We start from the raw sequence: 14,445 nt of genomic DNA, 5'->3' as shown, positions 1-14,445 counted from the left end.
CTTTTTATTTAATTCACGTAAGAAGAAAAAATTTATCTTCTCATCTGAAGTAAATTTTCAGAATTTCTAATTGATAGAATTTTCATTTGTCCGAAATTGCAAATGTCCGAAAAAACAATCGACAGAAAGAATTTTGGCGCGATTTTTAAAATCAACTAATCAAAAATTATTTATAAAATTGTGATTGATTGATTTTAAATCACTTTGGATTTTTAAAACAAAGTGATTTGAAATTAAAATTTTTTTTGAATAATTAAATTTTTGAAAAACTATTAAAATTATTAAAAATTATTTATTTTTATTCTTCAGTATTTTGATTCGCATATATTTTTTCATATATTTTTTAAATTATTGCTTATTTTTACATAATTATAATTTTAATCAAATTAAAAAAAAAATGTATCAGCTTTTTCGATTATCAGTAGGCGTATTTATAATAGTTTAATGTGAATATTGCTACAAATTTTGGACGATTAAAATGTTTAATTTTAATTTATTTAAATTATTTTGAAATATTTTTTTAATTTTATTTCTATTTTAATACTGTTTCTATTTCAAAGCAAGGTTTTTTTTATAAGAAAATTAAAAATTAACATTCAGAAAAAAGGCATAAAAAACATTTTTATTTAAAATTAAATTACTTATGTAAAATTATAGACACGATTTCTGGTAATTTGACGAAAATCGTTTACTATAAAAATGAATAAAATTATTTGATCCAGAAAAGAAATTTTTTAATTCAAAAAAGAATTAAATTATAATTATGCTTATAATTTAAAACAATATTATAAATATTCATCATGTTAAATTTATATAATAATTCAATGTTCAAATTAAATTTTTTAAATTTATTTGTTTAAAACCAAATTGGGTGAATTCTATTTATTTAAATATATATATGAGAGAAAAATTAATAATGAGAGAAAGAAAAAAATTTTTTTTTGTGTAAAAGTGATATCGTTTCATAAAAAAAAATCTATATAATAAAAATAGAAAATAAAATAAACACATTAAAGAGAAAAACAAATATGTACACATTACTAAAATGAATAATTGAATTTTTTATTTTTAATTTTTCTTTCAAAACTTGAAGTTTCTTTTGTATTTATAAATGTTCACTATATATTTATGTTCTAGATATGAAATTAATATATGTGAAAGTAAATAATCAAACAACCAATAGAAAAAAAATTTCAATTTTATTATCTATTTAAATTTTGTTATACATATTTTATAATATCGCGTGTTCCATATTTTTTTTTATATTCTCACCGTCTTTATTAACAATTGTTTTCTCAATATATTCATATTTGAAGAAAAAAAAATTCATTCTCCTTCGCCTCGTGTCATCTATAAGTTTGTAAGTATATAATTCAAAATCTTTAAATTACTTCAGTTAATTATAAGCTTTTTAGCTGATTTTATCATTTTTTTTTAATTGAATATTATTCCTACTAATTAATATAATTACTAATTAAATAATTTATTTATTTATCAAATAAAATATTAAAATATTTCAATAAATAATATTAAATTATTAAATAATTAAATATTAAATTATTAAATGTAAAATAATATTAAAATAAAGTTCTACATGAAAAAAATTAAATTTAATAAAATTTACAAAAAATTTACAAAATTCTAAATAATTCTAAAATTCAAAATATGGAAAAAATTACAAAATTATAAATTGTTTTAAACAATTGTGAAATATTTATTTTTATATTATTTCTAATCGTTTTTCCCAATTCTAATTGATATTTAAAAATTTTTTTTTATCAAAGCTGTTTACGAGATATGAATTTTTCAAAATTTCAGAATTTTAATGATTTTTTATTTTTGAATGCTCATAAATTCCTTAAAAATGCATTCAGTAATTTTTTTTTTAATTGTGTATTTTTACGTAAACTTTTCGAAAATTTGTTGAAAAAAAAATTCTAGAAAAATAATTTACTATATTTTTTGCAATTAAAAAATTAAAATTTTATATTTTTAAAAAACATGTAACGCTTAATATTTCTTTTGAAACATTAAAAAAAAAAACTAATTCCTTTTACAAAAATTTAAAGTCTGGGTTCGGTCGTGGGCAAACAATTTTTTCAATATTTTCGACTTTTTCGATTTTTTTTTGGTATTTTTTAAAAATTGAATATTATTAAAAATAATTATATTAACTTGAATTGTTTGCAAAATCAATTATTTTCAATAATTTTAAATAAATTCTTCAAAGATTACATAAATCCTAAAATTTTAATTCGAACTATTCTAAAATACAATCACTACGAAATTTTATATATAAAATTCTTTGTTTTAGTAAAAAAATTTCTGAAAATTTTAATTTAAAATCTTATGAAATTTAATTACTTTCAAAAAAATTTTAACTCGAACTCTTCCAAATTCAATTAGTAATTGAAAAATTAATTTGAATGTTAATTCAATTGAAAATTTTTTCCCCAAATTTATTGGTAATTCTTTGTTTAATTTATTATTTCAACAGTTTTAATACAATTTTTCAAAAAATCAATTATTGAAATCGTTTTTTTAAATAATGTTTATATTTATAACAGAATTATAATATTTTTGAAATCTCAAAAAAATCAATTATTTCTAAAAATTTGAAATCAAACTTTTCCAAATTCAATTATTTTAAAAATTTTAATTAAAAATCATCTAAAATTCAATTATTTCACAAATTTTCATTTAAAATTAATTTTTTTTTCAATATTAATATTTTAATAAAATTCTTCGAAAATTTAATTATTTAAAATATTTTCCGAAATTATGAATTCGAATAATGTGCATAAAGCAGACTTGGAAAATTTTCTTTTTTAAAAAAAAAAAGAACATTAAATTATTTTTCAAAATTTGTTATTTGTAACTTTAAATTAATTTTCAAAATTTGTTATGAAACTGAATTGAAATCTTGAAAATTTGTTTCAGTTTAATTCGACCGTTTCAATAGAAAAATTGTTGAAAATATTTATGTGAAACATTCTTAGAATTAATAAATTTTATTTAATTTCTAATAACAAATTGTTAATAATAATAATAAAATATTTATCAACTAATTAAATTTATTGAAAATAAAAAAATTTACTTTTTAGACTTTTCTTGTAATGTAAATCGACTAAAATGACTCTTTTTTTTTTACTTTCAAAAGTCGAAGAAGCAAAATTTTGAATTGAAAATTTCAAAAATTATAATTTTAGTAGCATTTTTAGAAATTTGATATATTTTTTCAGTACTTTTCATAAAATTCCCCTGATTTTTCAATGATCAATTTCTCTATCTCTGACTTTTCCATGATTTACCTGACCCATGGCAACCCTGAATTTTTTTTTTTTTTGATATTCAATAGAAAAATTGAACGCTACATTACAGTTTTAAAAAAATAAAATTTTAATTTTTGAATTTCAAAAAATATAGTAAATTATTTTTCTAGAATTTTTTTACATCGAATTTTCGAAAATTTTACATAAAAATAGACAATTAAAAAAAAAAAACTAGTAAAATTAATGCAATTTAAAAAAATTTATGAGCATTCAAAAATAAAAAATCATTAAAATTCTGTAATTTTGAAAAATTTATATCTCGTTAACTGCATAATTAAGAAAAATTGAATAAAAATCATAAAAGCTAGTTTCAATTAGTACTAAACGAAAAAATTTTTTTTTAAAATATCTATATTGGAAATATTAATTAGATGTTGATGGATATCAATCATTTTAGTATTTTTGAGTCTAAAAATTGAAAATTTTTTCAGACTCTTATTTTAATTATAATTATAAATAATTATAAATTATAATTATTTAATAATTTGTTTATAATTATAATTATCAAATATATAATTTTAAAAAATCTCTCATTTAATATACAAATTTTAATATATAATATTTCCCTTTCTTTTTTTTCAGTAATCAAGAAATTATTCTTTTTCATCATAAAAAATAAATTTCAAAAAATTAAAATCTAAAAAATGGAGTTTGCCAGTCCATTACAAACAATAGAAATGATATCAGCCTACACATATCTCACTCGAATTAGCCGATATTTAATAGTGAATGGAAATTTTAATTCCTATAGAAATAATGCATTTGCAGCGATAAATGCATTTAATACATTTATAGATTATCCATCCGATTATGATGGCGATCAAATGGATTTAACACGTGAAATTATAAGAGGAAGTGATTTATATGGTGAAAAAAATAATGAACAACTTGATCAAAAATATCTTGATTTAATGTTTGACTATATTGTCTATACAGTTGTATTTGAAAATAAATATGGCAATATTTATGGTTTTTTAGCTGATATTGTACGTAAAAAAGAAACATTAAATATTAAAAAAATTTTAAAAAATGCCAAAAATATTTTAACTAATTTAACAAATAATCGAAATGAACCAATAAAACTTGATTCAAATGTAATACATAAAATATATCATGGTTCAATTGTACCATTATTTCCAAAAACAAATAGAAATTTAAATTTAAAATCAATGGATTTTATTTATGCACAAGCTGGTTGGTCAATTTATAATTCTGATTTAATAATGAATAAAACAGAATTTTTCTTTTCATTAAATAAAATTAAATCAAGTAATGATAATTATGTATTTGATGATTGTGTGGAAATTGCAATTGCAATTGAACAATTAGTGATAATGGGAAAAATTAATAAAAAAGCAATGAAAATTTTTGCCCTACCGGCATTATTGCTTTATGTTTATATTAAACGTGATAATCTTAAATTATTGGAAATGAATGAAATTGTCAATAGTGAGGAACATTGGACAATGGCTTATGAATTATTATATCAACATTTACGTGATACAATGGATTATTTGAAAAAAGCATTTGAAAGTGATTCAAAATATCAATATTATTTGGCTGTTCACGATTATCAAGATGAAAAAGTATTGGCTGCACGTGAAATTTTAATGAATTGTAAATTAAATATTAATTTATTGGAAAATGAAGTTTATAGATATTTGAATAATTCAGAAAATTATACATGTTTAAATGATACAGGAAAATTGTTAAAAAATGTTGGTAAAATTTATGAACAACAAGTGACAAAACTTTTGGTATCATATAATTTATTTATTAGAGAAATGATGTATGAAGATTATGATTTGAAAAAGAAAAATAATAATAATGAAACTAATGGAAATAATTACAGATTGAGAAGTAATGGAAAAATATTTCAATTTTGTAATGAATCAATGACAACGATATTTGAAATTGATTTTTTTAATACATTACCATTGTCAAGGGATGGACTTGAAAAATTAAAAAAATTATACAACGAAGAAAGAGCAAAAAAGGAAAATTGTTTATCATCATTTTTACCATGTTTTGCCGGTATTATGGAAGGAAATCCAATTGATACATCAATAAATTGTCCAATTAATGGTACAATACGTTCGCAAATAATTGAGAATACAGAAATTTTTAATCAATTCACAACATTTGATACACGTTTGGCATTAATTGAATATGGTACATCATTAAGGACAATTGCATTAAAAAAATCAATGCTCACAGCATTGTCAAGAGAAAATTTCATTTGGAATCGTGAAATAAATTTATATTTCGATAATTTTACAAATATTGGTAATTTTGAATTTCCCGTTATTGATCGTGGTTATGAAATTATTAATTTCTTAACAAACAGAGATTATAAGACAATTAATGATTTAATTAATAATGTTGAAGAAAATTTTTTTATATCATATCAATCAACATCGCGTAATTTTAATTTAAATAATATACAAATTATTGAAAATTTGTCAGATAAAATTGATACAATTATTGATTATGATATATGTTTAAAGAGATTTTATGGAAAAATTAATAATTATTATGGTTATAGTTTTATTAAAATGAAAAATAATAAAATAGCAGAATTAAGATTTGTTGGTCAATCGATGAAAAAAGAATTTGTTCAATTTGTTGGATTAGCGGAAAATAATCAAAAAATTTATAAAATTGTTGATCTTGTAAGTCAAAAATTAACAGGTCCTGAATATTATCTTACAAATAGTGGATTATTATCAAGAAGATGAAAATAGAAATTAAAAAAAAAAAAATTTTACAGTTACATAAATATTATATTAAAATTTTACTACAATATATATTACGTATAAGTGTTAAAAAAATATGAATTATAGAACTTTTACTTAAATGTAATTTCAAGTTTTCAAAAATAATATTTTTGTAAAATGTTAATAGAAAAAGTGTCTTCTTCTTCTTCATGAATCTATTTAAGAAATTCTAAACAAATTTTATTATCAAAAAATCATAAATTAAATTTTATAACATAAAAAATAAAAAAAAAATTTTTCAAAAAGAAGAACATCTTTTTTTTTATTAGTTTTTATTACTAAATTTCTTATCAGAATTGCTATACAATTATGACAATTTTATTTCCCTATTTTGCAACTTTATAAGCCTTTGTTCATTAGGAATGTTTGTGAATTATTCCGCTTATCAGCGGGAAAAAAAATTGGCGGCATTAATTTTTATTTTCCTTTTATTATTGTTTAATTATAGAGATATACAACAGTGTATACAAGTATAAAAGCTCTTGAAAATTTTTGCACAAAAGAGAGAAACAAAAAAAAAAAAATATCGAAAATGAATTGTCAAATATTTTTTATTTTTTTGGTTATTTGCGTTTTTCTGTTTCTAAGTACAGTACAAGGATGTTCATTGCCTGGTCAGCCTTGTGATCGTAATCGAGATTGTTGCCTTCAAAAAATATGTTATCTTCGTGAGTAGTTTTTTCAACTATATTTTAAATAATTAATATTATAATAATTATAATTAAAATAATTTAATAATAATAATAATAATAATTATTATACATAATGATAAAAATAATAATAATTAAAAATAATAGTACCTAATAATTATATAATAATAAAATGCTTGGTCTGTCCTTCTGTCCTAACTTGAAGTTGGCCTTTTCTGATTTCACGTGTTTTTTTGAATAGTAAACTTATGATGTGTCAAATTTTGACAATTTTTTTTCTCATTTTTGTCAAAGTTGTATAATTGTGTTTCCAAATTTCGGAATAAGTTTCTTTAAAATTCCAAATTCGAAAATTCAATTCACAAAGCTGAAGTACACCACGTTTACCAACGAAATTTTTTTTAAAGTTGTATATTGATTCAAAAATTGTATACAAATACAAAAAATTTATGATGAGAAAAAAGATGCGCAAGGAAATTTCGTACAAGATAGTAATTTGAAAAAAATTTATTTTTCAAAATTAATTTTTAAGGTACCAGGGGCCAACGAATACCTATTAAATATTAATTATAAAAACACAGGCCTCGAATCAACTTAAAAACACAAAAAAGTCGTTTTAGTCAATTTATATTCCAAAAAAAGTGGATTTGTTTTTTATTTTAACAAAAATATTTTACAGATTTTTAAATAATAATTTTTTTTTTTAATAATAATCCTTTTCGAAGGGTTAAAGTTAAAATTTTTAGAAATAATTAAATTTCAAAAGATATTGTTAATTATCAAACAATTATTAAATTTTACAGAACTAAAAATAATTTATCAAACAATTTTTGGAAAACATTTTTTAAATTTAATTTAATTTTCAAAGATTTAAAATTGAAATTTTTGAAATTAATTGAAACTTTAAGTGATTTTTAATTAAAATTTGAGATGATTTCACTAAAAATTTATTAGAAAATGCGGACAAAAATACAATAATTTGAAAATCATTTTTAATTGAAAAATGGTTTCAGATAGTTGAAATTTCAAAGAATATTATTAAAATAGTTAAAAATACATTGAATTTCCTTAGAGTTATAATTGAAATTATTAAATTTCCAAAAAAAAATTCATTTTGAATTTAAATTTTGGAAAATAATTGAATATTAGTTAATTTTGAATTGAAAATTTGAAAAATAATTGAATTTGAATTTCAGTTTAAATTTTTGAAAATAATTGTACTTTAGTTGAATTTTAGTTGATTTTGAATTAAAATTTTCGAAAATTATTGAATTGAAAATTTGGAAAATAATTGAATTTTAGTTGATTTTGAATTGAAATTTTCGAAAATTATTGAATTTTAGTAGATTTTGAATTGAAAATTTGGAAAATAATTGAATTTTAGTTGATTTTGAATTGAAAATTTTGAAAATAATTGAATTTAAATTTTAAAAAATAATTGAATTTTTATTGATTTTAAATTAATAATTTTTAAAATAATTGAATTTCAGTTCATTTTGAATTGAAAATTTTTGGAAATAATTGAATTTTAATTAAAATTTTGGATAATTATTGGATTCTTAATTGATTTTGAATTAAAATTTCGGGTAATAATTGAATTTTAGTTTATTTTGAATTGAAATTTTTAAAAAATAATTCACTTTTATTGTGATATTTTTTTAAAATTATAAACAATTGTTAAATTTCATAAAATTTTTAATTGAAAAATAATTTTGATATAATTGAATTTGTGATGTATTTCATTAAAATTATTAAAAACTATCAAAATTACACGCGCGTCCAACTTTGAATGCAATGTTTGTTTTAAAATAATAATATTAAAAAATTATGTAGTCAAAAAGAAAATTAAATTAACTGAAAATTATTAATTATATTTTAAAAAGTATTAACCCGTGTGGAAAAGTGATGTGGGCCCCCAGCGGGGGCCCTTATGGATCGCCCTCATGCCATGAGGGCCGCATATGGATGATCCATAGGGGCCCCTCATGGAAACGACATGCTCATCGATGAGGGCGCCCGCATGGGCGATCCATGAGGGTGCCCCTACGGGCGCCCTTATGGGCCCTCACGTTTGCCCTCAAGTTTGCCATAATGTTTTTTAATCAATAATATTAATAATAAAAGTTAATTAATAATAAATAAGCTTAAATTATGAATAAATAACATATTTATTTAATAATTATTCAATTTTAAATTAAATTCTTACTCAAATTGAATTTATTAATTAACGTTCTAATTAATTAACTGTCGGATATAATTAAAAGTAATAATAAATTAATTAATTAAAAAATTAAAAAATATGTAATTTATGCATACTATTAACGGATATTTTCATTTTTCAATTAAATCATACATAGAATTAATGATTAAACGCAAACCTGAGAAATAAATAAATCTAACGCATGAGGGGAATCGAACCTACGACCTACGGACTATGAGTCAAACGCTTTACCAACTACGCTACGCACGCTACTTCCAAACGAATGCTAACTTCTTGATGCTATTTAAACTTCAAAAATACCTAACAAAGAAAAGTGCTTAACATCATTTAGTTAAAGTTAAGATATTAAATTATATTTTCCAATCAAATGCAATTTATAAAATATAATTAATTATATGCTTTATGATTATTATCATGAATCATCTCAGGTGAATTTTCAAAAAAGTGTAAATATATTTTTATTAAAAACGCGTTTTTCGTTGTTCTGAATCATTGGAAACATTCATTTTTTGTTGACGAAAAAATATTTGAATTTTGGACTTAGAAAATTTTGCTAATCGATCATGAGGGCGATCCATGCGGGCCCCTACGGTGGCCCTCATCTATTTTGCCATAAGTGTGAGTGTTATTTTCAAAAAAGTGTAAATATATTTTTATTAAAAACGCGTTTTTCGTTGTTCTGAATCATTATAAACATTAATTTTTTGGTGATAAAAAAATATTTGATTTTTGGACTTAGAAAATTTTGCTAATCGATCATGAGGGCGATCCATGCGGGGCCCCTACGGTGCCCCTCATGGATTCGCCATATGGATCAGCCCTCATGGGCCCCCGCCGGGGGCCCCGAACTCTTGAGGGCAAGATCGTGGCTTTTTCCACACGGGAAGCAATTAAAAAATATTTAAAAATTTTGAAAAAATAAAATCTAAAAAAAACTTTGTAATATTTTAAACTTTAAATTTAAATTAAAAATTAAAATCAAATTGTAAATTTTTTTAAAAAGCAAACTATTTTTATATTGTTTACAGATAAAAAAATATAACAATTTAATAAATGTGCTGCACACAATGAATAATATTTTTTTTTTTACTTTAAACTGTCACTTAGTATATGACTTAATTAATGACGATGAATAAAAATATCCGTCGCGTTAACCATAAAATATTACAAAATCAAGAATTGTCAAAATTTTAAAAAAACAAAAGGAACAAAATACGACTAACTTCAAGTGTGGACAGACGGAATGAATGAATGAATGAATGAATACGGAAATTATTATAGTTAATTAATAATTAATTTAGTGAAGAATCATTTTAGTTCAAAATTTGTTAAATAATTGAATTGAAGAAGATCTGAAGAAGATCTACATTTTATACTAAAAAAATGTATTGTATTTACATTTTTTTTCACATGTAAAAAAAAAATGTCGCATTTTATTAAAATAAGTCGATAAAAGTCGTATTTTTGATAAAAGTCGGAAAAAGTCGTATAATCCGAGGCCTGATAATTTTCATTATTATCATTTAATATGTAATAATTCTAATAAATTAAATTATTATTGATAATATTAATCTTTAATTTCTTTATAACAAACAATTAAATACTCAATTTGACGCGCGTTTAATTTTGCTAGTTAATTAATAAAATAATAAATTTAATTTATAAAAAATCGGACAAGTGCAATTTACACTCACACTGAAATCGAGGGTTCCGTACTCGAAGCAAACTTATTTTGTATAAAAACAAATGTTTAAAAAATATGTGTTCTATGTAAAATAATATAAGTGATACAAAAAGGAACAATTTTGAAAAAAAAATTTAACAAAAATTGTTCCTCCTTTGGTATAAAAAAAAAATTTTGAATATGTGTTGTATGTCAAATAATATACAAAAAGGAAGAATTTTCTTAAATTTTACAAAATTCTTCCTTTTTGTATCACTTATATTATTTGACATACAACACACACGGAAAAAATTAATTCAGTATATTTTACAAAACTGTGACGGAGTAGCGGATACAGCTCTTTACGAAACTGAGTTTTGTAAAATGTGATGGATATTTTCGGATAAACTACAGAACTTTCGTTGTTTATGCTGAATATTTCTGGAGTTTATCCTGAATATTTCGTGACATTTTACAACACTCAGTTTCGTAAAGAGCTGTATCCGCTACTCCGTGATAGTTCTGTAAAATCTACTGAATTCATTTTTTCCGTGCATATTAAAAAATTTTTTTTTATACCAAAGGAGGAACAATTTTTGTTAAATTTTTTTTTCAAAATTGTTCCTTTTTGTATCACTTATATTATTTTACATAGAACACATATTTTTTAAACATTTGTTTTTATACAAAATAAGTTTGCTTCGAGTACGGAACCCTCGATTTCAGTGCTAGTGTAACTCGAAATTGTTCGATTTTTTTTTCCTTAAAATTATCATTTTTCTTTAAAAATTTGATAAAAATTGATCATCAACACCCGGGTTGAATATTGTGTGCGCTAGGGAGAATAAACCATTTTTTCGAAATTTTTGATTTTTCCTTGACAACGAAATGTAAATTGATCCGAATCAAGTCCGCTATATTTTTTCTGTAATCTACACGCAAAAATACATACGTGTACCAAATTTCAGCCCTCCAGATAAATTCTTGTGGCCGTTAGGAGGGGGGGGGGGGGGGTACACGCTTTCAAAAAAACTGATATTAATAGAAAAAAAAAATATATAAAAATTATTTATAGTATAAAAATTTAGTAAAAGGTTATCCTAATTTAATATATTATTTATTATAATTTAATATTATATTCTTCTAAAAATAAACGATTTAATTTTAAAAATAATATTTCGAAAAATTTTTTGTATAAAGAATAACGAATAATGTCAACAAAAATTTATTGAAAAAAATACACTAAAACGTCAATCGAGAACAGACGAATGTGCAGTGCTGTTCTCGATTGACGCGATTTTTATCGCTCGAAAATAAAAACACTCAGGGCCGTATGAAGGGCCTTAGGGCGCACTCACACCTCTGGCTGCCTGCACAGGCAGCCTCCCACCACGCAGAAAACGTACAAGAGTAAGAGAGACAGAAAATTCAAATTTAAATCTACTGACTCTCTGATTGGCTCTCACTGGCTGCCTGTGCAGGCAGCCAGAGGTGTGAGTGCGCCCTTACGCAACAATGTGAATTCTATCTAGGGGATTTTCACTAGTGGGGCACTGAATCCACCTTAAATTTAAAAATCACAAGTACGACTTTGGCGTCAGTCATAACCTAAATTCTACCCGCTTCCCCACTTCCCTTCAAGTGTTCCCTTGCTCTGTTCTCGACTGACGTGTTCTCGATTGACGTTCTAGTGTAGTGCATTTAAATTTTAACAAATAATTAAAATAAAAAAAATGATTAGGTAATCAATTTTAATTTTCTATTTCAGGTCAAGGGCAAAGAGGAACTTGTGGCTAACAAAAAAAATGAAGCAAAAAAAGTTTTTGTAAAAATGATAATTTTTTTTTTTCATGAAACAAATTAATGTGTGATTTAAAAAAAAATTCATTATATTAATCATTCTATTAAAAGACATAAATAAACAGCTAGTGAGAAAATTAAATTGTAATAATAAATTGATAAATAAAATAATTTAAAAGTGACAAGCACCTTGAAAAAATTCCATAAATCACTGGATCATTTTTTTTTTACTCGAAAAAATTCAGGAAATCATAATTCTGAACGCTTGGTTAATTATAATTATATTTTATATTATATTATATTTATTATAATTATATTTTATTACATTAACTATAATTATATTTATATTATATTTTGATAAATCTAATCACAGTTTTAAAGCTAATTCAAATTTAAAAAGTTGCACAACGCTGCCGCCGCCATTGCCCGGTGGCGCTGTGCCTCCCCTTCCGCTAATATTCATTCCATTTTTTTGTGTAAATCTATGTGAACACTAAAAAATTTTGCGAGAGTGCTAATTTAATAATTTTTATTCAATAATAAATTTAAAATGTATTTTAGAATATCTATTACAATATAACTACATTAAACCAGTGTTTTTTATAAATAAAATAAATGTTATAAACAAATTAAGTTTAAAAATAGCGATTCTTTTACAATAAATGTAATTGTGACTAAACAACAATAGGAAATAACCTAACAATAATGTCTTTAAAGTTTTCGGGGTCGCTCACTACGAATCTGGCATAAGATTTTCAAAATTCAAAATGGCGGATCCAATATGGCGGATGACAAAATGAAAAATTAATCGGATTTGCTTGAAATTTGTTACTACGGTGTTTTTGATGTCGCTGTTTATGAATATGACTTTGGATATTTATAATTCAAAATGGCGCTTTTGTGTGTGTGTGTGTGTCTGTGATCAATTTGATCAATTTTAAAAAAATTCGTAATTCGTAATCAGCGACCCCGAAAACTCCTGAGTAACCAGTTTCGAGCAAATTTGAACAATTTGTAAAAAATTGTCCGCCATATTGGGTCCGCCATTTTGAATTTTGAAAATTTTTTTAATCTGGCTTCGGATTCGTAATCAGCGACCCTTAAAACCCCCTATAATGCACTTCAAAGATAAATTCCTGTTAAAGAAAAATGTATGCTTCAAAGGGTTAATTAAATAATGAAGTCCTCACCTTATTTGGCGACGATCCAAATAAAAACAATGATTCAAAAAAGGTAATATTCACAACGTTTTGAGAAAAAATTGGTCCTCTATTCTTACAAAGGGTATGACTATAAAGAATCAACTGAGGAAATATTAAAAAAATGCCTAAAAATTTTGTGACATTAAAGCCGCCTTTGAATTCGGAAATTAAGCGCACTATATGACAGAAAAGGCTCGAAAAAATGACATTTGTCAAGTGAAAGCGCAAAAAAAGATTGGAGCTGCGATTCATGCTACCGTGTTAGCACTATCTAATATATATGAGAGATTCTTTTTCAATCGCCCCAGCCCAAAAAGTCAATGTTCTGGGATTGGCTTCATACTTTGGTAAATTGTTGTCCTATATGATAGTAATAAATCCCTAAAATATAAACTAATTAAAAAAATATTTGTAGAAAGTAGAGGGGGTTGAAGTTTTGACGTTAAGGGTAACATTGTCATTTTCAAATCCGTTTAACTATGACAAAAGTTAATGGATTTTAATTTATCTATAATGAATTTTATTGCATTTTTCACGTACTTTTCAAAAATGTATACGAAATTTAAAAAAAAAAATTTTTAACCCCTTTTTTTTAAAATCAACCCTTATTTTTCGATTTTCACCCCTTCGGGTATTTTTTTTTGTTTTTTTTTTATTTTCATTGGAAAGCTGAGGTTTTTTCCCATGAGCTATGTAAATATGAAAATGGGACAACAATAATTTTGTGAGAAACATAATATTAAATTAGGCGGTGCCTATCTAAATCCTCAAAGATGATCTCCAGGTACACCCCTTATCGG

The 14,445-nt window shown here is 22.9% G+C and overlaps 2 protein-coding genes across 9 annotated transcripts in view; one reads left to right on the top strand and one right to left on the bottom strand.

Annotated features, from left to right (window-relative positions):
• The window catches only part of LOC127286158 (ras-related protein Rab-37), a 293,485-nt gene that overhangs the window by 57,635 nt on the left and 221,405 nt on the right, over window positions 1–14,445 (bottom strand). The gene's annotated exons all lie outside the window — the stretch shown is intronic.
• Window positions 1,239–12,628, top strand: LOC127286165 (uncharacterized). The gene is made up of 3 exons (XM_051312511.1): window positions 1,239–1,360; window positions 3,915–6,777; window positions 12,412–12,628. The coding sequence occupies exon 2, from the start codon at window positions 3,977–3,979 to the stop codon at window positions 6,068–6,070; it is 2,094 nt and encodes a 697-aa protein (XP_051168468.1). The 5' UTR covers window positions 1,239–1,360; window positions 3,915–3,976; the 3' UTR covers window positions 6,071–6,777; window positions 12,412–12,628.

The sequence above is a fragment of the Leptopilina boulardi genome, unplaced genomic scaffold (genome assembly GCF_019393585.1).
Source record: "Leptopilina boulardi isolate dan_hultmark-lab unplaced genomic scaffold, ZJU_Lbou_2.1 LbouV2_351, whole genome shotgun sequence".
Taxonomy (NCBI): domain Eukaryota; kingdom Metazoa; phylum Arthropoda; class Insecta; order Hymenoptera; family Figitidae; genus Leptopilina; species Leptopilina boulardi.
Note: the sequence above shows the minus strand (reverse complement) of the source record. Positions and strands in the feature narration are given on the sequence as shown.